Source organism: Hemibagrus wyckioides, linkage group LG04, assembly GCF_019097595.1.
Source record: "Hemibagrus wyckioides isolate EC202008001 linkage group LG04, SWU_Hwy_1.0, whole genome shotgun sequence".
Taxonomy (NCBI): Eukaryota; Metazoa; Chordata; class Actinopteri; order Siluriformes; family Bagridae; genus Hemibagrus; species Hemibagrus wyckioides.
This window is the reverse complement of record NC_080713.1, coordinates 20,208,722-20,234,501: the sequence shown is the minus strand read 5'-3', so window position 1 is coordinate 20,234,501 and position 25,780 is coordinate 20,208,722. Positions and strand designations below refer to the sequence as shown.

At 39.6% G+C, this 25,780-nt stretch overlaps 1 protein-coding gene and 1 long non-coding RNA gene across 2 annotated transcripts; both read left to right on the top strand.

Annotated features, from left to right (window-relative positions):
• The first annotated feature begins 12,090 nt into the window (after positions 1–12,090).
• LOC131351710 (uncharacterized) lies at positions 12,091–17,449 on the top strand. The gene is made up of 3 exons (XR_009204426.1): positions 12,091–16,309; positions 16,714–16,760; positions 17,102–17,449. It is a non-coding gene; the product is annotated as an uncharacterized LOC131351710 (long non-coding RNA).
• Positions 17,450–19,912: 2,463 nt separating this feature from the next.
• Positions 19,913–23,501, top strand: LOC131351508 (serine/threonine-protein kinase pim-1-like). The gene is made up of 7 exons (XM_058386922.1): positions 19,913–20,000; positions 21,295–21,534; positions 21,619–21,713; positions 22,207–22,257; positions 22,413–22,782; positions 22,864–23,040; positions 23,350–23,501. Exons 1-7 carry the CDS (start codon positions 19,913–19,915, stop codon positions 23,499–23,501), a joined length of 1,173 nt encoding a protein of 390 aa, XP_058242905.1.
• The last annotated feature ends 2,279 nt before the right edge of the window (positions 23,502–25,780 follow it).

The following is a 25,780-nucleotide window of genomic DNA, read 5'->3' as shown; positions in this document are numbered from 1 at the left end:
ACTCAACGAAACCCGAGTCTTTAAAAATAATCGCTCATTCACCCGGGATCTCCCAAAATCCTTTTAGAAGAGATCATCAGCCTCAAAATAAAAGTCCCACACATTGACATTACAAAATCTTATTTTTTAAATAAACAATCACCACAGAAGTAGATAAAATCAAATAAATATGATGAAAGCTGTTCTTATTTCTTTATGGGAATTACAGAAATATTCATTGGTTCTGAAGAAGAAATGAAAAAAAAAAGTTTGTTTTTTTTCTGACTAAATGCCCTTTTTTTGCCATACAGCACTTATACACACAACACAACAAATGTATAGACATTAATTTATTTTAATTTAACTTCTAATTGAGCTTCTACAGTTTTTACACAGTGATTGTCTACAAGAATAATAAAAGTTAGCAACACAGTCCAATTAGCATTAAAGCTTCACAATAGTTAAGTACACCAGCTTTTATGCTGTATGTTAATAGGGGAATACACCATTTGGCCTAGTGACACTGCTGGGTTTTGTTCTCAGATCACTGGCTGAAATACCAGAGCCACGTGTTGATGAAGGTCACATCACTGTGTGCTTGTGTTTCAAGGATGACACGGAAACTGTCCCAAGATCTACATGTTGTTTCCTTTAATCTAACAAGATGGAGTTTCAACAATGCTGAATCTTAAAGATAACTCTGAAGTGAATTGCTCATACAGAGGCTTGACATGACAGGAACAGACTAACATGCTGCTAACGTATAAACAAAGGAATATTAGAGAGGTTGGAGGCACTGTACTATGCAGGATGTGCTGCCAGGAACAAGCTGTGCACAAGTGCTCACTCCTCAGGAGACACTAAAGGTGCTATGTCCTTTCTGCAGCACTTGATCATTAAAAAAACTTACAAAGCCTACTGGGTGACTTATGATTCTTGCTGAGGAACTTTTTGGATTGAAAAACCTAGAAAATAATATATATCTCCTTCTGGGTGACATGATTTGTGTTACACCGAATCATAACGTGATTCAAGTGTTACAACCAGTATTATTTGAGATTGTAAGAAGTTTAAATCCAGTAGATAGTGGTATAGCACTTTAATAGACTACATGCAGCTATTACATTGTGAAGTGGACACAGCATACTAGTTCATGACCAGTGTCCCGGCTGTAACCATGAGCAACACCAGTGCTTCTACACAATTTAAACAGTTCAACATTCTTAAAATTACATAGAGGACTGAGTGCATTTTTGAAAATAGATTTATCTAAGAGGAGACTAGAATAGAATTTACTATTGGTGATTGAGATCAGTTTCCTTGTGATTTCTCCATTGAACAATACAATAGATCTATTAGGCGCATCCCCAATGCTGTACGTAGCTAGATCTCTCTCTGGTGAAGAAAAGGATAATACAAGAGCCACTTCTAAAAGACAGGTACAGCTGGATGGCATACAAAGAATAAAATTTCAGCATGGCTCTGTGAATTAATGAGTGGAAACATCAAGATTTATCAGTCAACCCTAAACTATAGTGTCAGGATATGATCACAGTTATTGATGAATGTCTGATTGAATGATTGAATTGATTGATTGAATGATTGATTGAATGTCTAGTTAATTCATATAGAACATTTAGTCAAATCCAGGCTTATGGACCCATTGTGCTCACTGAAGCCTCATCTTCCAGATAAGGTTTTGGTTACTGTGTAAGCAGGTAGGTACTATATAACTTGAGTTGAAAAACCCAAAACATTAGCTACTAAGTGACTAAAGGCTGGCTATCAAATACAACATGGATACACTATACAAAGGGGTGATTAATACACGTGCAGGACTGAACATTCCTCAAAACAGCACTCAATTTAAATGATACATATATAGGGTTTTATATGAGATATGGGTTTTACTGTGTTTCTAATTTTCATAAGTTTGGCTTGAAGGGTTTCTGTGGGTTGCTGAGAACACTATGTTTCTGCCAGAGTTTTCCTTTTCACTAAAACCCAGACACAAGGAGTAAACAAAACTCATTTTAAGTGTAAATTTAAGTTTTTGAGAAAGAAGGCGTGTCCTCACCGTTTCCCATTGAGGCCTGATGGCATTCTTAAGTGGCTTTCACACTGGAAATTTAGTCTGAAACAGAGTAGGGTTTGCATGAAATAATGGTAATGTGAATGCTGTCATATGGATCAGGACACACTGAACTCAAGGCTGAGGGGACTGAGTTCAAGTTGCACTGGAACTGTGCTTCATTCATTATTCCCATAAATGCAAACGCAACTCAGGTCCACATTTGTTCAGGAAGTAAAGTAATCTGCATGTTTGTTTTAGCTGATGACATCATTAGTTTCCACAACATACAGTATGTGTACCATGAGTGACAGGTGACACAGAGGAGTTGGCGAGCATTACTGCACATACTAATGCACACTACTGCACAGTACTAAAATAATATATGTATATATATATATATATATATATATATATATATATATATATATATATATGTATGTATGTATGTATGTATGTATGTATGTATGGTGAGTCACATTGTGTTCTCCAAATGCATTTGTGATGACGTAAAATGAACACAAACACTCAGGGGTTCAATAGAATTAAGTTGCGCTGCAGAAGTACTGGGAAAAATCACACTCAGATTTGGACCACAGCAAATGTGCCCAGAGTGAAAACTATTACTGTATTACTTCAAGAGATGTTTATTAGACGAGTCCTAGGATAGGATAGAGTGAATATAAATGTTAACTCCAGAAGTGATTATGATCTGACAGGTTTTCCTTTCTAGAAACTGAAAAATGCGCAAGCATAAATTGAAGTAGTTTGGATAAAGAATAAAGAAAACACATAGTAGATCCATTCAGCTTACAAGCTGCTGGATTCGACAGCATTAGGAATGAAGCTAAGATGCTGCCAAAGCAAAACCGGTGAATGAATCTATCCTGCTGCATGAAGATGCAGGACGAGTGACCTGTAGACATTTCGTATGAGTGCAACTGGTGTTTCATAGCAAAGTACTGTTTAATATTTCCCATTGGAAATGTATATGAAAATACTATTTTATACTCACATAAAGTCTTATACAATTTCAGGTCTAAAATTAATGTGACCTTCAATGTCAAAGGTGTTCCAATTGTTTTACAAAAAAAAAGGTTTCAGTCTTGCTGAGGCCATCAGGGTATGTGCCAAGGGATTTATAAGTAACAATTAGCTGATAAATAACAGAAATCCATGTGAATAAAGGAAATCTGACAATAATAAATGACAAGTCATCACACTTCTAGCCCGTAACACCCGAGAGCTAGGGTTCTCTGGAGCATTTTCACTCTCTCAAGACAATGATAAGGTGATATTGCTTAGACATAGGAAACTAGTGGGATGAAGGAATACCTTCAATCTTTTTACAGTTCGTGAGATGATCCAAGAGTTGTGTTTTAGTCCAGCCAAACAAGTGTTCAGACATTCAATATGAGGACTATTAAAAGTTTTAAGGGGAATAAATGCTTGGTATTGTTGATGGATCAAGTCCTAAAGTAAATGTTCTTTACTATGTGTCACATTTTCATGCATGAGTACAGGAAGCCTTCACCCATAAGGGGTCTCTCTCGAAAGCTCAGGAGAGTATGACACAACACTTCAGACAAAACTTTACTCATTTGCGGTGGATGACAAGGTGCTCATATTATTGCCTGTTCCAGGGTCAGCATTGTCTGCACATTTTCCCAGCCCTTATGAAGTTGTCAGGAGGTGTAATGAGACCAATTATATCATCAAGACTACAGATACTGTAGGAAGAAGCAGACATGTGATTGTCACATAAACATGTGGAAGGCATTTCACATGAGAGGGAAGACGTCAGCATTACTTCTGGGTGTGAATGGAAAAACTGCAGGCTCATCTGTTGCCGTAAGTTGCCACGCAGCACTGATAGTTAACAATGATGCTGAGCTTGACGTTAACGAGGCTTAGACGAAGTCAAAGTGGACCCATTGCCCTCTACTTGTTTGTCTAATTCTGAAATTTTAGCTAATCTTACCAACCTGCTGTGTCATCTGAATAATATCAAGGAACCGACGTCATGATACTTATTCGTGGTTTCCCACAATTGTTTATTGATGTACCTTCACAAACCCAGGTATTAGATCCTGATATTAACATTGATAGGGCTTTTCCTATTAAACAGCACCCTTATAGGATAAATGTGGCAAAAAGGGTGACTCTGAGAGAAGAAGTGGAGAAGTTGGTGCAGAAAGCTTTTGTTAAACTTAGCGTTAGTCCATGGAGTTCTCCATGCCTCCAAGCCTGGCGTTTTATTATTTACCTATGGACGTGCGTACGTGCGTGCGTGTCTGAACAGTAACAGGTGGCACGTTAATGCTGGTCAGCTCCCGTTAAAAAAAGAAAAGTTGATTCCGAATGCCGCCTTTTTCAACAAGACATGGACTGCAAAATATTTATTTACAGAAATCAAAGGTAAAGCCATGTGCTCAGTTACACAGTGGTACACAGGTCGCTGTGGTCAAAGATTACGAGGAGAAATACAAGAACTTGTCTGATGAAGAGCGCGCAAAGGAGTCGGAGGCTGTGACACGCTGCAAACCCGACAAGGACTTTTTACAGAACTTCCCACACCCAGAGATGCAGCTGTCAAGACAAGTTATGTCATATCTCACAAAATCGCTAGAAAAAGTAAACCGTTTTCTGACGGAGAGTTTATTAAGGAGTGTATGGTGGACTCTGGTGCCCTGATATGCCCAGAGAAAAAGGGAGCATTCGAGAACGTGCCCCTCTCCCGACGCACTGTAACGAGAAGGGTTGAGGACATCGCGGGAAATCTGGAGCTTCAACTGAGGAACAGAGTGGTCAGTTTTGACCATTTTTCACTGGCTCTGGATGAGAGCTGCGATTTACGTGACACTGCCCAGCTACTCATCTTCTTACGTGGGATCACTGCAGACTTCAAAATCACGGAAGAGCTGGCAACCTGGATTTTTCTCACTGAACAAGTAAAATGAACTGAAAACAAGCACTTATTGCTTTTTGAATGAAGTTGAGCAGTTGCTTATCTTTAACATAATGCAAAACATCTTTTCAGTATTTGTGAAGATTAACAAGTTAAACGCAATAAATAATAAAACAGTGATGCAATGATTGTTTTTGTTTTAAACTGTTTACTTCTATAGGATGATTTTCCTCTTTGACCTACTCAACAATTCATAAGTTTACATAAATATTTACAGAATATCCTTATTCTTCTGATTACCAGTAGCAGCTAATCAAAATATATAATTCATTGCTTTCATTCATTTTGGAGAAAATTAATATTGAGCAGAATTAAGTTCAAGTTATCGTTGGTTCGGCCCTCCAACACAGTTCATATTTGTTATGTGGCCCCCTGTAGAAATTAATTGCCCAGCCTTGCTCTAGGCCAACCTTCAGGGACAAGCACATTGGACGAAGGTGTATGTGGAAGGAGAACAGCTGGACGCAGGATGATTTGGCTGTGTGTTTGTTGGGATACGCAAAGACGACAGATTGCCCATAAGTCTTTCCATTTCTGTTTTTACTCTAGCCTTTGAGCAATTTTTGGCCACAGCCATCAGGGAATACTGTTTCCATGATCAGATCCGTTGGTGTCTGAGCGCCAATGCAGAAGACAGACCCAGCCTGGAGCAAATAGAGCTTCGGCACTGGTTTTACTTACTTTGCAGTGTAAATTTACAGGAGACAGGGACCACTGCACTAACCTCCATCTGAAAAATTAAATACATCTGAACCTTTTGTACGGAATTATAAGCCATGCATTTGATTTCAACTGAATTCCCTATTGTTCTTTATTTCATTTTCTCATTATTTCATTATTTTGTGATTTATTAAATAAACAATAAACTAAAACAGAGTGTGCATTACATTGTTTTTTTTTTCATGTCATGGATAAGAGCAAAATGAGAGCATTAATATTGCTTCTGTAAGAAATGACTTGACATATCAGTCCCAAATATTTGTTAGGAACAGCATTGGACTAATATACACTACTCGCAAAAAGTTAAGGATATTCGGTTTCCGGGTGAAATTTCAGGATGCACCTAAAATGCAATACAACCTTTACAGGTGAACTTAATTTGACCTTCTCTACACTTTTGAATGCACATGTCCAACTGTTCATGAATCGACCAATAAATTTTCTGGTTCAATTAGAATTGGTATTTAAACAGTCCTCTTCATCATGCTGTTCACAGTTTGACATCATGAGACCAAGACGACACCAAAACAATTGATCAGCAGTACCTCACCATTGCAAGGCTTCAAACAGGATGTTCTCAGAGGGAAGTGGCCACTGAGCTTAGAGTGTCACAGAGTGTCATCAGCAGGTTGCGACAGAGATACAGAGAGACTTGAAGATTCACAGAAAGGCCACACCCCACGTTGATGACGTTCTTCTGACGTTGTTCTGCTTCATTGTGAACAGTGACCTGCGGTACCGGATGATGAATGCCACTCAACTCCAGGTACATTTAAGGGAGGTGAGAGGCACCCAAGTGTCACATCAGACCAGTCGAAACTGTTTACTTCAGCGTGGCCTGCGTGCTAGACGACCTGCAAGGTACCTGACCACACCACTAGGCACAGGCGTCATCATCTTGCATGGGCCAGGGAGCATTTATGCTGGACGAGGGACCAGTGGGCCTCAGGGCTGTTCCCTTGAGACGTCAAGGAGAGCGCTATGCATCAGCCACTGTTGTGGTGGTGTTACAGTCTGGGCAGGTGCGTCTACTCAATACAGAACTGCCCTACATCTTGTGAATGGTAAAATGACAAGCCAATACTACCTGAATACCATCATTAATCCAGTCATTGTGGCCCTGCATGAACAACACAGGCCTAATTTCATCTTCATGGACGACAATGCTCCAGCTCATTGAGGTCGCATCATTAGGGAACAGCTGCTGGAGGCTGGGGTACCTCAAATGGAGTGGCCTGCACTTTCTCCAGACCTGAATCCCATAGAAAACCTATGGGATCAGCTGAGTCGCCGTTTAGAGGCTCATAACCCTGCACCCCAGAACCTCAATGACCTGAGGGCCTCCCTTCAAGAAGAGTGGAATGCCACGCCTCAGCAATTGTGCAATCAGCAATCGCCTGGTGTCGACTCGTGAACAGCATGAGACGTCGTTGTCAAGCTGTAATTGATGGTCAAGGGCACATGACAAATTATTGAGACATTGACATTTTTTGTTGTGGTATACCCACCTCTGTTGTTGGCTTTTGTTTCAATAAATTGTTTGAGATGAGGAAATCACCATTGCATGCTTCTACTTAAATGCCCTACTTTCATGATATAATATCACTGTCGTGTGAAATTTTTACATTTTCCATAAATTTCACCCAAAAGCCAAATATCCTTAACTTTGTTGAGTAGTGTATATACATTTTGTGGGTTTAATTATGTAAAAGTCTGCTCTATCTGTCTTAAAAAAATTGGGAGTTTTATTTTGATGGGTATTGCAGCCTTCAGAGTGATAATGATTGCAGCAGTAATGAAAGGTTGTACGCGCTGGTTGTTATGGTTCATCATGGTTTCTAAGGATTAAAGGCATACGACTATTAATGCGTATCTTTATACATTATTCAGCTCTTACGGTGATTTCTGAAGTTATAAAGGATATTTCCACGGTGTTGAATGTGCAATAAAGCTTTCAGAAACATCAGTAAAAGTTTCGGCCATCATTAGGACAGGGTCCGCTACAGTAAGAGCTTCATCTTCGCTGGTTCAGATGCTCGCTGCACGTGCTGACTGACCGTTTCAACGTGACGATGGTCAATGGACTGCAGGACTTCGGAATCGGTGTGATGGTCTACGGAGCTGAGACACGAACAAGAATCTGAAAGCCTGCTCCAGACGGGAACAGAAGGTACAAAAGAAAAGGGTATAAAAGGTACAGTTAAACGTAAAGATAAAAAATACATGGGAACTTCAGTGTCATGCACAAGACAGTACAGAGCTCCCTCGACGTTCAGAACATGCTCATAAGCCTAAGGAGAAAATGCTTGCTTGCAAGGACATGTTTTCACAGAGATTTGCATTTTTATGTTTCTCTTATAGATTAATGATGACTTAATTGATTGTTTAAAAATACTTAAATGAGATGTATAAATATGATATTTACAAAGTAATAAGTGGAGAACGTGTTTCCTTACAATGTGTAAAGTTAGGGGTTCTTTAAGAAATAGTTACTATTGAAACGTAAAAAGGTCACATGTCCAGGTAAGGTGAATTGCGGGATCATTGCATTATGGGTCGAACTAACATGGATGCGGAGACCCAATAATAGTAAACATCCAGAAAAAGAGTTCTTTATCTCCATGGTCTAAGAGGGTTCACACGGTAATTCATATTTTAATTTGTTGCATGTTGTTTTATATCACTTCACAAGAACGATGTTATTTATAAATATTGATGTCATTGGATTTGTTGCACGTGTTCACTTGCATATCAGCGGACGTTTACATGAGAGACTTAGAAATGGACTCTGGGAAATGCATATTTGAACACTGTATGCTTTATTTTCTTTTAGTTTTCACGGTGTCTGCTGAAAAGAGAGAGAGACAGAAAGTATGACATCTGTATGAAGCGTGGCTATTATTTCATTAGACCATTGCAGCTACAGTGAAAACGTAACGCCAGCAAAGTCGACAGTTTCCAGTGTGGCACGGTACCGGTCGGATAAGAAGAGAAAACAAGATCGCATCGCGTCGGAAAAGAAGTAGGAAAAAAAGGAGGAAACACGATCGCGTGGGTAGAGAAGGCGTCAGAGAAGAGGCTTGCCGTTTCATAGCTGTCACAGCCGAGGAAAGTACTGCGACCCGATTTGTAGAGGCCGACATTCAGCTACCGCCTTGCAAGTATCCTTTCTACAGGCTTCAGAGTACACTGTTTGTTTGTTAATCCCAACTTTACTTCAAGCTGAAGAGTCCTGCTCTGCAATTAACAGCAGGTTTGATTGTGCTATCTCTACATCTGGAAAAAGTGATTAATATATTGCTTTAATTGGTTTATCATTACAGCCTAACTGTTGTTTATGCTTTACCAGTGGTACTGTTGTGAATGGTTCTGAGGGTATTTTTTGATCTACAAGTAATAGTAAAGTAACCATGTATTACAGTGTTTTGCTAAAATGTTTACAATGTCAGTCCATGGAGAAAAGGCACAATGTGGTGAAAGTGAGCAAATTGAGATCATTCAGAGTTGATTAGGTTAAATGAACAATTAAAATCTCAAACTCATGATGTTGAAAGGGAAAGATTAGAGTCACTCATAGGTGATATCCACTCTAAAATACAGTCACTTCAAACAGCAATGATAGAACTTACTGCTGCCACTTCAAAAGGAGATGAACCTCGGAAATCATCACGAGAAAGAAAGTTAACTCCAAAAATGCAGGAGCTTAAGCAGCAAGAGGTTTCTCAAAAAGAGAGTAAGTTCATTAAGTCGTATGAAAGCTGGAAATAGCAAGTTAAAACTACACGTACTAAACTTAAGGGTGAGTGCTCTGATGAAGACTTAAGTGACCTGATGGATAGTGTAGAAGAAATGGAAACTTATACTTCAACTGAGACCATTGTCAGGAATCCCAAAAACTATTTTGTCCCTCACCAGTGAGTCTCTTAAATCTCCAAATTCACAAGTCTTACTCAGTCAAAACTCACTCCTTGTTTCTGGTCAGCAGAGAAAAACTTGTATCTATCAAAAGTGACATTCTTACTTGGCACAAAGAATTCCTCAAAGTTTGCCATTAGAACAGTCTGTTAGATTTGCGCCATTGAGTTGAAGCTATTATAAATGTTCAGTGCATCTTCACCTATTACATGCAAAAACATGGATGCCTTTAGCTTTTCATCGTCTCTCCGTGCACCGCTAGCTGCTAGATAGATGTTGAATCTTTGCGTGAAACGTTTCCAGTTATCAGCATAGAAGCAGGAAAGGTGATTTATGCTCTACATGACGGGGAAAAAAAACAAGCTCAAAGTTCTCTTTCCATCTAATTCACCTGCACCTGTCCACTACACAATCTGCACACGCCTGCTCGTGTAGCTCTCTGTGCAGGTTCGCTATCTGTAAGTCCGCTTTATTTATTTTTTATTTTAAACTCTCCCGTGCTTGCCAGTCCCTATATCTGACACCATGTTACATTTTAAACAACATGCTTAATGTCTTTTTAATCACTTCACTTTAACTGGCTTTTTATTTTGCATGTGCGCACACAACATGTCTCTTAGCACAACTTGCCGTTCACCCTCTAAACTGTCCGGACACACACGCACACAGAGAACCAAAATGACATGTAATCGTTTATAACACCATAGGGCTGTCTATGTGAACTTTTAGCACATAGTTATGCTTGCTCTATATATGGTTCCAGTGCTTCACAAATGAGTGTCTGGCAATCTGATGGACAAGTCTGAGTTTGGTGGTTGCCAGGAGAACGGTACTGGCCTGACTGCATTGTGCCATGTGGTGTTGTTTTAAAGTTTGGTGGAGGGGATATTATGGTGTGGTGGTGTTTTTCAGGGGTTGGGCTTAGCCCTTTAGTTTTAGTGAAATGAAATCTTAATGCTTCAGCATACCAAGACATTTTGGACAATTTCATGCTCCCAACTTTGTGGGAACAGTTTGGGGATGGCCCCTTCCTGTTCCAACTTTACTGCGCACCAGTGCACAAAGCACCAGTGCATAAAGACATGGATGAGCGAGTTTGGTGTGGAGGAACTTGACTGGCCTGCACAGAGTCCTGACCTCAACCCGATAGAACAACTTTGGGATGAATTAGAGCAAAGACTGAGTCAGGTCTTCTCGTCCAACATCAGTGCATGACCTCACAAAAGCACTTCTACAGGAATGGTCAAAAATTCCCATAAACACACTCCTAAACCTTGTGGAATGGTTTCCCAGAAGAGTTGAAGCTGTTATAGCTGCAAAGGGCAGGCCAGCTCCATATTAAACACTACAGACTAAGAATGAGATGTCATTAAATTCCTGGACCTAAAATTTTGCAAATTTTTCTCGATTTTTATCTTAAATCCAGTCCCATATTATAACTTTTTTAGTATCTTTATTAGCCGAAAGTATCCCATAATATTCTCATTCCAAACGCTTTTTATATCTCTAGGTTTATTTGTTTTCCAGAACGCCCGCTTATAGTCGGTTAGCCCATTAGCTCGTTAACCCGTTAGCCTGGCTACCAAAAGTTTGTTTATGTTTCTCATACCAATTATCTCTGTTGTACTACTGCTCTTAAACACTATGTTGGTTGTGGGTCTGCCTTTGAGTGCAGGTGAGGATTCATTCGAGCTGCACTCTGTGGACTTGGAGCTGGAGGCCGTGGAGAAACAGATCTGCGACCTATAGGTGAAGCTAGCCCAGCTGTGATAGTGGAAAGCCGTGCCGCAATCATCCCGGACTGACGCTCACCACGGTGTGAAACAAACACTCCCACAACCTCAACTCCGTGTTCTTCTCTGCCCAGGCCCAGCGCACCAAGGACGCGGCCCACCCAGGTTTTGTTCACTCCAGTGCCGGGGTACCACGCAGCCTGGATGCAGCAGCAGCGGAAGACATGAGCCAAGCCCCAGTCGAGGACCTCTCCCCCTCCGTCGCCACCCGTTTTCGAGATTTCGACCCGCAACCACTTCGCTCTCCTTCGCGAGACGGAGTGTGACCAAGTGATCATCGGAGACTGCATCATCCGGCACGTCCGTGCTACCGCGGCTAAAGGTAAGGTGCGCACTCGCTGTTTTCCTGCTGCTCGTGTCGTTGATGTCGCTGCATAGGTACCCGTGATGCTAAATAAGAACATCGGAGCTGTGGTCCTCCATGCTGGCACGAACGACATCAGGCTGAGGCAGACAGAGATCCTGAAGAAGGACTTGAGGAGCCTGGTAGAGAAGTTTCACACCACATCGCCCATGATGAGGCTCTACCGTTCTGATGGCCTGCCCCCAAGCAGAGTTGGAGCAGCAGTCCTCTCGGACAACATCTCCAGGACACTACGCACCATCTGACTGGTGAGTCATACCTTAGATTACAATTATAATAGCTACTGTTCAACTCACCAGATTGATACAAATGCACACACAGCTCGTCCTATAGAAACTGCGTCTGTTCCACGAATAGTGAGATCAAAGGAGAAGTTAGCTCTCGAAATTAGTTAATAGCTTTCGAAATAATCTAATCACAATTAAACCTGACAAAGGCCAAATAAGTAAAGAAAAACAATTTCTAAAGTTTGGGCTTCTCAACATTAGATCCCCTGCACCGAAAGCAATTATTGTTAATGAAATGATCTCAGATTATAGTTTCGACGCACTCTGTCTTACCGAAACTTGGCTTAGACCAAATGAATACATTGGTCTGAATGAGTCTACTCCATCAGGATATTCCTATAAGCATGAGCCCCGTCAGACTGGTCGTTGCGGTGGTGTTGCAACCATTTATAACTATTCTCTTACCGTCACTCAGAAAATAGGACCCAGGTTTAGCTCATTTGAAGTGCTTCTCCTTAATGTTGCACAAAAAATCCCTACTACATCTTTCTCTGGCCATCGTATATAGACCCCCGGGGCCGTACACTGATTTTCTTAAAGAGTTTGCATATTTACTCTCAGATCTTTTGATCAGTTTTGACAAAGTGTTAATTGTAGGAGAATTTAACATTCATGTAGACGATGCTAACGATACTTTAGGACTCGCATTTATCGATTTACTAAATTCCTTTGGGGTTAAACAAAACATAAATAGACCAACTCATCGTTTTAATCATACACTAGATTTAGTTATATCACATGGGACCGATGTCACTGATGTAGCCATTCTACCTCAAAGCGATGACATCACAGACCATCACCTATTAGTGTACACTCTACCTGTAGAACATATTAGACATGTCTCTCCACGTTATCAATTTGGTAGAACTATTACTCCGACCACTAAAGACAGATTCACAAGCACTCTCCCAGATCTGTCTCAACTTTTTACTAGACCCCTAAATGCAGATGATTTAGATGAAGTAACTAACAGCATAGGCACTATTTTCACCAGCACACTAAACACTGTTGCCCCCATCCGACTAATAAAGGTCAGAGATAAAACACCTGCACCATGGTATAATAGTCATACTCGCGCCCTCAAGAGAGCAACCCGTAACCTCGAGCGAAAGTGGAGAAAAACCAAATTAGAAGTTTTTAGAATTGCGTTTAAAGACAGTTTGTCTTTGTTGCTATAGACAGGCTCTAAAGGCTGCTAGGGCTGAGCATCTGAGCAAACTGATAGAAATAAACCCAGATTCTTATTTAGTACAGTGGTTAGACAAACAAAACATCAGATTCCTGGAGAGAGTATTTCATCACAGTTTAGTAGTGAGGACTTTAATTGATAGTATCAGGAACAAAATATTGGATGTTCAACATTTGACAGCATCTGGTGATCTAGACCAGCCTATAGCTCCACATTTAAAGCTACAATGCTTTACCAGTATAGGGCAGGAAGAGCTATTTAAACTTATGGCTAACCCACGGCTAAATCAACAACGTGTTGGTTAGATCCAATTCCAACTAGATTGCTGAAAGAAGTGATACATGCAGCTGGAGAGCCTCTTCTGAATATTATTAATTCCTCGTTATATCTAGGTCATGTCCCAAAATCTCAAGTTAGCAGTTATTAAGCGTCTTCTTAAGAAACCTAAACTAGACCCTAATATCAAATTACAGACCTGTTTCAAACCTTCTGTTAATATCAACAGTATTAGAAAAAGTGGTGTCAGCTCAATTATGCTCCTTCTTACAGGAAAACAATATCCTTGAAGAATTTCAGTCAGGTTTCAGGCCCCATCACAGTACAGAAACTGCACTAGTTAAAATCACAAATGACTTGCTTTTAGCTTCGGACCAAGGCTGCATCTCCATATCAGTCCTGCTTGATCTTAGTGCTGTGTTTGACACTATATAGATCATAACATTCTTGTAGATCGCTTACAAAATCACATAGGTTTGCAAGGACAGGCATTAAAATGGTTTAGATCCTACCTGTCTGATAGATCCCCTTTTGTAGATTTAAATGGAGAACTAGTGTAGTGCCAGTGAAATACGGGGTCCCACAAGGATCAGTTTTAGGACTTCTGCTTTTCTCAGTATACATGCTTCCATTGGGTAACATAATTAGACGGCATGGGATTAGTTTCCATTGTTATGCTGATGATATATATCTCATCAAAACCAGATGAAATATCGAATTTGTCTAGATTAACTGAGTGTGTTAAAGATATTAAAGATTGAATGACCGATAATTTTCTATTACTAAATTCTGATTAGACAGAGATATTACTTATTGGTCCAAATACCAGTACACAAAAGCTCTCGCAATTCAGCTTGCATTTAGAAGGATGTACTATTACTACTAGCTCAACAGTGAAAGACCTGGGTGTAATATTAGACAGCAACAAAAACAGCCTTCTTCCATCTTAGAAATATTGCCAAGCTTAGGAACATTTTATCTGTATCTGTCACGGCCAGGATCCTCGCCCTAGGCGGGGCTCGAACCCAGGCCGTCCGTTGTGCACGTGCCCACGCTAGCACGCGGCTGAACGCAGACCCAGTCACAGGATTCAGCGAAGCGCTGCTTTTATTCACACGAAGACACGACATGGGAAGACGAACAGGATACGAGACATGGCGTGGTTAAAAAAAAAAAAAAAGGAAAATGAAGACGGAACGGGTAACAAGATCAACTCAGGAGCATAGACGGACTGGAACCACGGAACGAATAACAGTAAACAATCACGGACAAAGACGGGCACAAAAGGATCCCTATTTATAGGGCTAGACATTAGGGTAAACTGGGTACAGGTGAGACAGTCAGGGGAGAGAACAATAGGACAGGTAATCACAAGACACACGAACAAGCAGGCTTCTCGGGTTCACCTGCCAGCGCTTTCCTCGGGCCTGGCAGGGAACAGTCCAGCAGTTCCTGACAGGTTCTGATGCAGAAAAGCTAGTTCATGTGTTCATGACCTCCAGACTGGACTATTGTAATGCATTACTAGGTGGTTGTCCTGCATCTTCAATAAACAAGCTACAGTTAGTCCAAAATGCAGCCGCCAGTGTTCTTACCAGGTCAAGAAAATATGATCATATAACCCCAATATCATCATCCCTGCACTGGCTACCTGTTGAGTTTAGAATTGACTATAAACTAGCACTACTTACATTCAAGGCTCTAAACGTGGTCTTCTAACACGTTACAATCCACCACGCTCTTTAAGATCACAAAACTCTGGACTTCTGGTAGTTCCCAGAATATCAAAGTCTACAAAAGGGGGTATTTAGCTCCTAAACTTTGGAATAGCCTTCCTGACAGTGTTCGGGGCTCAGACACAGTCTCCCAGTTCAAACGTACACTTAAGACTTATCTCTTTAGCCTGGCATACATTTAATACATCCCATTACCTTGTAATTCAGTACATCTGATTAAATGCACATTATCATCTAGTGCTGCTAATATTATGAACAGCAGCTATGCTAATTACTTTCCACTTGTTTCCTTTCTTCTACCCATCCCGAGGCATACGGAGATTGCGCCAGCTCCAGTGGCATCCAGAGATGGACCAGTTTTTGCTTTGTGAGGATTGGGGTATTCAAAGCACCGCTGCCAACCTTATGTGGATGACAACAACCTCCTTATTAATTTACATAACATTCTACACATGCTGTATCTGCATCACACAATTGACTATACATAAATGCACAAAGGACATTGTTCATATCACACTCTCCAGTGTTTAGAATAATTTTTGATCACACTCTCCGCTGTCACCCAAATGAAGATGGGTTTCCTTGTGAGTCTGGTTCCTCTCAAGGTTTCGTTCCTCATACCATCAAAGGGAGTTTTAAAGCTGCTTTGAGACAATGCTCTTTGTTAAAAGTGCTATATAAATAAAATTGAAATGAATGTGCATGTAAAGGCAGATGTCCCAAAACTTTTGGCTATAAAGTGTATATTACCTTTTGCACATACCGTACACTTGTAAATAAATTACCTTGGTTTCTCTAAGTCAACCTTTAGGGACGTAACAGTCACATTGGACGGAGGCATATTTAGAAGGAGAACTGCTGGTTACAGGAGGATTTGGTTGTGGGTTTGCTGGGATACGGAAAGAAGACGGATTGCCAGTAAGTCTTTCCATTTCTGTTTTTACTCTAGCCTTTGACCAGTTTTCTACACAATCAGAAGTAAAGTTGATCAGTGCCACTAATGGACAGAAGGTAAGCAATCATGTCTTAACAAATTTGAATCTTCTAAGCTTAATTTGCACTTAAATTAGAGAAAAACATTATAACAATATTAATACTGAACTGAGGAATCGCAGTGTTCACTAGTAGGCACTAGTAGTTCCTTTTGAAGGAGGTTGATTGTTATACGTCTCTTAACCTCCCTTTACTTTGACATCTTTTGCTGCTACATTGGACATCAAGGATCAGTGTAGCATTGTGGGATTGGCAGTAAGGTTGCAAAGCTGTTATTTCAAAACAGTAACTACTGCTCTTTCATGCATAAAATTAAAATTATGTAACCTCACAAGCCAGATGAGTCTGAAGAGCTCTTTTAGTTACTTTATGTATGTAAATGATTTCATTTAATTACACATAACACATTCATCTTTCCTCAGGTTGCAATCAAGTCTCCAAAAAGATGCCATTTGAAAAACTGCAGCTTGTGAGTTTCTTTATGCTGATGTACATCTTACCTATTACTATAATCTAGCACAAAAGCTAAAAATTTCTAAGATTTCTAAGAAGTGCTTGATAAGTAGTATTACAAAGGATGGCATTATAATGTGTGGCAGGAGGAGCCAGGGGATACTGCACCATGATGTCAATCCAGAAAACATTCTGATTCAGACAGACACATTTCAAGTCAAGCTGTTTGACTTGAAAGAGACCTCGTCAAAGACTCTTACAATTACTTTGCAGGTGTCTGATTTGAGACCATGAGTTCTTGGTGGCAGCAAGTATTGTAACTCTCTTTTTCTAAATCTAATGTGTCTTTGTTAACAGGCACACCTGAAAATGCCCCTCCTGAGTGGTTCAGACAGGAGCAGTACCAGACAGACCCCGCTACCGTCTTTTCTGTGGGTGTGACGCTGTACAGGCTGGTGTGTGGCTGTCTTCCTTTCGAGACCATTAGGGAAACGACAAATGGCTATTTGTTCTTCCCCACGAAAGTCTGTCTCAAGGCAAGGAACTATACTCAATTTAATACTTTTGAAAAATTATGATTCAGATTAGGAGGTAAATTCTCCCAACCAGGAAAGGGTGCTAGTTCCAGCCAATCGTCATAGTATTTAAGCAGTCCTGTGTGCACGCTAATGTGAAGTACTGTAATGAGAAAATGAGGAAAAGAAAGAAAAGAATTGACAACAAAAATCGTGTTTTCCAGTAAAAATGGGAAACGGATTATCTTTTCAAGAGTTCAAGGGGGCACCCATTTGTTTGGTTTGTTTAGAAATGAGGTCTGTAATGAAGGATTTTAATTTAAATCACCATTACACCACTACTCCCAAATATAAGTATGAAAGATACACCGGTGACGCCAGAATTGCTCCCATCACAAATTTGTAAAAGTAAAATACATCGTCAGCAAAACCTTTTTGCCAAATGCATGACGGTGCAAGAATCCTCACTAAAGGCATCTTATGCTGTTTCACTTGTGCTTGCAAAAGCAAAGATGATGTTATCAGAGGGCGAAATTGTACATCAATACGCGATTGAGATGGCTAAAGCATTTGGAGAAGAGAAAATAGTCATGAACTTTGAGTCTGTATCTTTGTCCCGCCGAACAGTAACGTGGAATTTCTGACTTTCAGTGTCAAGTCTAAGAAAAACTAAAATATGCAATAAACAATTGCAAATACTTTTCTCTTGCGCTGTATGAAAGTACAGACGTGACCGATGCCAGTCAGCTCCTGATCTTTGCAAGAACGATTACAGGGAACTTTGATGATCAAGAGGAGCTGTTAAAGCTGGCTTCATTACATGACACCACTACGCTTCAGTGGCCTGTATGGCCACACCTGTGTCTCAAAGGAGAATCGAGATGCAGAGCATTATGAGGAAGTAACCTCCAAATGATCTTGGCTTGTTCTACATTGAATCACACATGACTAAATGCACTAATACTTTGAATTTTGAATATAATGTTTCATTTCTAAAATTGTAAGACTGTTATGATCTAGCTGTGCTAATGTATAATTGAGAGCATGAGCTTCAGGCAGAATTACAGTTGAACATGCCAAATGAATCTGCTTTTGTTAAATTTGTTTCTCAACAAGGACTTGTCATAATCACTTTTTCAGAACTGACATTGAAAAGGGAAATTAAATAGTTTTTGGATTTAGGGTCTCTAGCTTTTATAATCAATGGGAAAATGAATTTCAAATAGCAAGAATTCTGTTGTTTAGAAATGAGTTTTTATTGTGATTTTACTTTTGAATAACCACAGACCTGAGGAACTACTGTACAATGACTTTAATCATTGCCTTTCAGTCCTATGTAGATGTTGTGGCAATAATGTTAAGCTCCAACTCTTCTGCATTCATGCGTCTCCCGAACATCTCCTGATCAGCTACAGGCGCTTTGCGTGTTCGCTCGGCCGAGGTGGAGGGTCAGCGCGCACACAGGAGCAGCAGTGGAGTGAAGTTCTGTGTTGTGTCTGATCTTCAGTCAAGAGGAGCTGAACATGCCTTAGACTTCTTGTACTTTTTGGATTCTCTATCACAAGTCAAAGTCTGCTGTTGTGTGGACCACCTGTCTGGCATTAAACTGACACCAAAACTAGCACACGAGTTGCCTGGCTGCTTGATCTGAAATTTTTACATCCCTTAAGTATGTGGTGGTGTATTCATCAAGTGCAAATGACAGAAATTTTATTAAAATTTTTATGATGTACCTAGTAGTGTGTGTTTTTTCTGTTTCCTTCACATGTCTGTCTTGTCAATGAGAACTTTGAAAGAGCTCAAAGTTGAATGCAATCCACCATCTAATTGTTCATACTAATTTTCAGGATAAAAAAAAAAATATATATATATTACATTGTTTACAACCTATGTCAGATTAGTGCAGTTAGTGGACAGTAATTACTGCTTAATATTTTAACATGGTTTACAGGATTAACATAAGTTGTCTTTATTTGTCATATGTACATTACTGCACAGTGAAATTCATTCTCCGCATATCCCATCCTTGGGGGTTGGGGTCAGAGCACAGGGTCAGCCATGATGCAGCACCCCTGATGCAGCATGGTGGGTTGGGGGCCTTGCTCAAGGGCCCAATAGTGACAGCTTGGCGGTGCTGGGGCTTGAACCTAGATCTTCTGGTCAACGCCTCAGAGCCTTAACCTTAATTGTGATCTGGATCCTAGCACAAACACACTGACTAATCAAAACAGTAATACATCCATGTAGCTAACATGACAAAATTTCTGAGAAACTGAATCTTTTTATTTATTTAATGTTGAATGTTAGACAGTTAGCTAAAACGAGCCACCATGACGAGACTTTTTTTCTCTCTCCCCCCATGCCCCCCCCAACCCCCCTCCCCATCCCCCCCGAAAACGTTCTAAAATTCAAATTTTAAAAATACACGAGTGGTGCGGCGTTAGCAACAGATACAGCAACAGGAGAAAAACCGGAGAGATTCAACATCGCAAGAAGTGAATATCGGACACAACAACAGGAGAAAAACCGGAGAGATTCGACATCGTAGGAAGTGAGTATCGGACACAACAACAGAAGAAATATCGGACTGATCCACCATCGCAAGAGGTAAGTATCGGATATTGGTACCGAGGATAAAGCGACACCTGCTGGGATGTTTCTGAACGGCTATAAAAGTGTATCTTCACCGGCTGTGATGGGAACCGTGTCCACGGCAGTGGGCTCACAGCGGACTCCCACAGGTAAGTGCTTTTATCCACACTCTGCTATCAGAATTTAGTAATATATTATATAGTTGTATTGTTAGTCCCCTGTCTGAAAGGTAATTTGAATGGAAAAGGGTTTAGTTCAAACCTTAACTGTAACATTAACTAGAGAAAAAAACGAGAAGACCTATGTTAGTTGAACCTAATGTTTCTGTCAGTGGGACGTTCAGAAATAAACAGGAATACTTTAGATAAATAGACAGAATATACTGTAAACTATTATTGTGATTATTGGTAAGGTGAGGCACTTTAACCTCTGTATTTTAACGTGTATATACACCAGAGGGCGCCAACACGGCGCTAGCGAGCTAACAGTAGCTCACTTCTGAAGTTTGGATCATTTTACTGACTCGGATCTTTGAATCTCTTTTTCGAGTCATTTCGTTCATTTCATTCATTTCAGCAGAATATAACTGCAATAATAAATTAACAATAATAAATGATAAGTCTAGTCAGCAAACCCGTTGTGTGAAAGCAAGTAACTCAACTCAACAATCACTTGGCCACCCTAATTTTGTCAAAGTTGTGAAAAAGTTTGAAGGAGACCCCTGATATATACTCAGTGATAAAATTCCCTTACTGACTTCATGCTTGGGAAGTAACAGGTTATATTGTGAATCAATAGTAAGATAAATGACAGCTATATGAGACAAAGAAAAAAGGAAGGAAAATAACTTTCAATCAATGTGTAAGGAGAGGATGAGTTTAGCTATATAAGTATACACACAGCAAGAGGAGGGAGGAATAAGACCACATCTTAGTTCAGATGATAACAAGGGTTTAAAAAAGGGTTGAGAAATTTTTTTTAGTTTGTATTTTTGTTGCATAAAATGATTTTTTTAGATTCACGCATATTACAATCAAAATGTTCATGATATTCTAAGCACATCTTGTAAGATAGTACTACTACTACTCTTAATAATAATAATAATAATAATAATAATAATAATAACAGTCCAACTCTGACGGTTTCCTGCCAACAGTATCAAATGAAAAAGTTTGAAAGATTGATTTGAATAATTTCCTTTCCTGTCTTTGTTTGATATTTCTTGATTTTTAGCTTTTTATAAATATCTTTTTAGATTAGGATGGTACGCAGTGACAGAAAATGTCTCACTTTAACAATATTCACCATAAATAATTGTCTGTGGAATATATTTTAATGGAAAAGGAGTCTATCTATTAGTTTATATGTACAAAGTTGTCCTCTTCCTATGTTTAACGTTAAACATCACCCAAGTGTTCTTTGTGTCAGTGTTTCCATCCCCAGCTAAGCCGTTAAAGAAACGTCATCGTCACCATAAAATCCCAAGGTGTGCCCAAAGGACCATACAGAAAAGAAAGCGCTTGTTCTCGGGGCAGGCTGCAAACCCTTCAGAGCATCACGGGTATAAGGAGACAGACCAGCCCAGTAACCTGGCAGATACAACCGAGCCTCTGCAGAAGAGACCAAGGACAGAGAGGAGTCCAGAGGAACCTGCTAACCAACCCGTTATACGTCTTTCCAAATGTAAGGCAGAACTCATAGGTGAAATGCATAAACAGTGGGCTGAGTTACATGAATAAGAGACTTATAATTGGATGTTTTTTGCAGCACATTGGACAAAGACGTATTTGGAAGGAGAACTGCTGGGTGAAGGAGGATTTGGTTGTGTGTTTGCTGGGATACGGAAAGAAGACGGATTGCCAGTAAGTCTTTCCATTTCTGTTTTTACTCTAGTCTTTGACCAGTTTTCTACACAATCAGAAGTAAAGTTGATCAGTGCTCCTAATGTTCAGAAGGTAATCAATAACTTAATAAATTTTAATCTTTTAAGCTTAATTTGCAGTCAATTGCTGCCAGGTATTAGTCATAATCTTGAATATTAAAACTGAACTCAGGAATGGCAGTGTTCACTGGTAGGTGAGTGTGCCTTTTGAAGGAGGATGATTGTTATACGTCTCTTAACCTCCCTTTATTTTGACATATTTTACTGCTACTCTTGACATGGCTCACTGTAGCATTGTGGGATTGGCAATAAAATTACAAAGCTGTTATTCAAAAGCAGTAATTACTGCTCTTTCATGCATGTCTAAAATTATGTAACCTCACAAGCCAAATGAGTCTGAAGACCTCTTTTAGTTACTTTATGTATGTAAATGATTTCATTTAATTACACATAACACATTCATCTTTCCTCAGGTTGCAATCAAGTTTGTCTCCAAGACGAAGCCATATGAAAAACTACAGCTCGTAAGTTTCTTTATCATAATATACATCCTACCTATTACTATAATCTAGCACACATACTAAAAATCAGATTTCTAAGAAGACCTGGATAAGTAGTATTACAAAGGATGGCGTTATAGTGTGTGGCACTTATTCTTTCCTTTTGTCCCATACTACAGACAGGATATGGATGGCTCCCCATTGAGATAGCGCTGATGGTCCTTGCGAACACCAAACCCTGCTCAAACATCCTGAAGATTCTGGACTGGTTCGAAGAGCCAAAACGCTATGTTGTCATTCTGGAACGGCCTGAACCATGTCTGGACCTCCATGAATTCTCCAGCAAGCAGGGTGGATGTTTGACTGAGGTCGAGGCTCGCATTGTGGTGTTTCAGCTGATGGAGGCGCTGAAGCATTGTAAGAGCCAGGGGATACTGCACCGAGATGTCAAGCCAGAAAACATCCTGATACAGACAGACACGTGGCAAGTCAAGCTGTTTGACTTCGGTTGCGGAGACCTCGTCAAAGACTGTTACGATCGCTTTGCAGGTGTCTGATTTGAGACCATGAGTTCTTGTTGGCAGCAAGTACTGTGACTCTTTTTCTAAATCTAATGTATCTTTGTAACAGGCACACCTAAATATGCCCCTCCTGAGTGGTTCATCCAGGGGCAGTATCTGGCAGACCCAGCTACCGTCTGGTCTGTGGGGGTGACGCTGTACAGGCTGGTGTGTGGCTGTCTGCCTTTCGGGACCAGTGAGGAAACCAAAACTGGCTATTTGTTCCTCCCCGAAAGTCTGTCTCAAGGCAAGATAGTACAAAGACTGATAAGCTATGGACTAATTAATAGGAGACTGAACTATACCTTATACACAGACTTGAGCAGAGAAAGAAGCATTCATTTATTTTAATGGATTATATGACTATGTATTAATTAGTCAATATGATAAAATTGACAGGAAACGTGTAGAGCTACAAGTGTGAGGAATTTTTTATGTTCTCCACAGCATTTTCTTTAAAGGATTATTTATTATGAAGCAGGTTCTTTATGGGGTTAAGTATTAGATTCTTCTTTCTATGTCTTATTGATTTATGTACCTGGGTATTGTGTAACAGAGTGCAGTGATCTGATCTCTTGGTGTCTGAGCCCCAGTGCAGAAGGCAGACCCAGCCTGGATCAAATACAGCTTCACCACTGGTTTTACGTACCAGATATCCGAGGTGCCAGTGCACAGGATACAGGGACCACTACACTATCCTCCTCTTGAAAATTGTATATATATATATATATCTGACCTTTTGTTCAGAATTGTACAGAACATTTGTACAGAATTTGTAATTAATTGTAAAACTGTAAATACATCTTTATATATTGTACATAATCTTTGCCTTTAATATACAATTAGTTTTTAAATTTTTCATTATCTCATTATTTTTGTGGTTTATTTAATAAAAGAATAAACTACAACAGAGTGGACATTACATTGTTTTTTGTATCATGGATAACTGTGTAGGAAGGTGAGGGCAAAATGAAAGCATTACTATTGCTTCTGTGAGAAATTACTTGATATGTCACTCCCAAATATTTGTTAGGAACAGCAAAAATAAAAAATAAAAACAAACGTGACATGATTGCTGGTGGTGCACAGTATAAAATTAGCTTGTTTCTTTTCCTGTTACTTTAGTTTTCTTTGCAGAGCAGACAATCCTGCCCACTAACCGAGATTTCCCAACCAATCCTTCCTCCACAATTTCTTCAATTTACATAAAGGATTTCTTCCTATTTAAAACATTTTTTATGAAAGAAATTTGTGGTAAACTTTTTCATCTATTAACCATCTATCACTGTACAGGGGTAATTACTTTCCAACATTCATTATCATGGCTGTGATTGGCATAATGAAAGAAACTTTAATCTGAGAGAGTATCTTTGTTTATGAAATAAACCAGGGAAAGAATTTGTCTTTCATCCGCAGCAGTGGTTTAATGTGATTGTTAAGGAATTTTGCTGTTCCTGAACTCACCATTGCTTTTTTTTTCTTTGTACCAAACCGATGATTTGGCCACAAGTAATATCCCTGATGGGTTTGTTTTAATTTTTCAGCCTAATAATGGCTGGCTTCACTGGCAGTGATGGCTTTTTGGACTTCATATTGAGAATTACCCTCAACAGATTCCAAATGCAAAAGTCACCCTCTAGACCTTTTCATCTGCTCACTTCTAAGTGAAATAAAGAGACAATAACACACATTGTCCTGCATCAGCTTCCTATACTGTTAACCTGAATTGGATAAGAATGATTTTGTTACAGATTGCTTTTGTTACATTCCCCAGTGGGTATAATTGGAGCAGACACAGTGTCGCTAGTACTGGTCCTGACTGACTCACTCGAGTTAAATGATCCGATTCCGCATATTAACTCATGATTCATGAGTCCGAGGTCTAAATTAAAATGATTCTTATTTGTCCTAATGCTGCTACCGTGCTTTTTTTATGAAACAATACAGAACATTATATAATATATTTTAACATTAATAAGAGAAAAAGCGGACTCGCGGACCCGGCTCATCGACTGATTCAGCTGATTCTCAGCGGACTCGCGGAATCGGGTTATAGACCGATTCAGTTGAGACTCTTACGTTTAGTCTCAGCAGTTATACTTTTTGCACATTTTGCATTTTTGTTCAGTTTGGTTGTTTTATTCCTCATTTAAGATATTTATTTTTATTCCATTTGGATACTTCTACATTTAACATGTTTAATTGTTGGTTAATATAACTGATTTGCACATTTTTCATTTTTATATTTGTGTTAAAGTTTGTGTGTGTGGGGGGGGCACTTTAAAGTAAATTTTTCTTGCACTGGTATCGTAAGTCTTGATTCTTTTTCATTTACACAGGGACATGTTTATCGTCCCTATCAGTGGCGGAATAAGCGCACATTGCGTCCTGGGGCAAACATGAACGTTCGGTTGGTTACCCATCATGCAATAGTCAAAGATTTTCTAAAAACTTGCAATTACTATTACATACATGCCATAACATAACAGTACATAACTATACTCATTAAATTATTATAGCGTATAATCACCTGCATTAATCCCACCATTCAATTACTATAGGGGGAAAAATCCACCACTATTTCCCAGCATGATTAGAGTATGTACCGGAATTGAGGGCTATTAAAGAACTACTGACTCAAAAGGAATCACTGAATCGGTTCATTTCAGTGAGTGACTCAACAAAACCCGAGTCTTTAAAAATAATCGCTCATTCACCCGGGATCTCCCAAAATCCTTTTAGAAGAGATCATCAGCCTCAAAATAAAAGTCCCACACATTGACATTACAAAATCTTATTTTTAAAATAAACAATCACCACAGAAGTAGATAAAATCAAATAAATATGAAATCGCTGCCAAAGTAATAAGGAAAAAGGAACACAAAACACAATACAGAAATACACACCAACTTTTGTGTGTGCCACACTTTCAAACTAAAGCTGAAAGCCTGCACCTTTATCTCACATTCATTACTTAACTGTAACTC

Excerpts from the sequence above, each read along its gene's own strand:
- LOC131351508 (XM_058386922.1), top strand. The coding sequence starts at position 19,913 with ATGTTTCTGAACGGCTATAAAAGTGTATCTTCACCGGCTGTGATGGGA. Across the intron at positions 22,258-22,412 it reads CATATGAAAAACTACAGCTC|ACAGGATATGGATGGCTCCC; the intron begins GTAAGTTTCTTT and ends CCCATACTACAG. Across the intron at positions 22,783-22,863 it reads CTGTTACGATCGCTTTGCAG|GCACACCTAAATATGCCCCT; the intron begins GTGTCTGATTTG and ends TCTTTGTAACAG.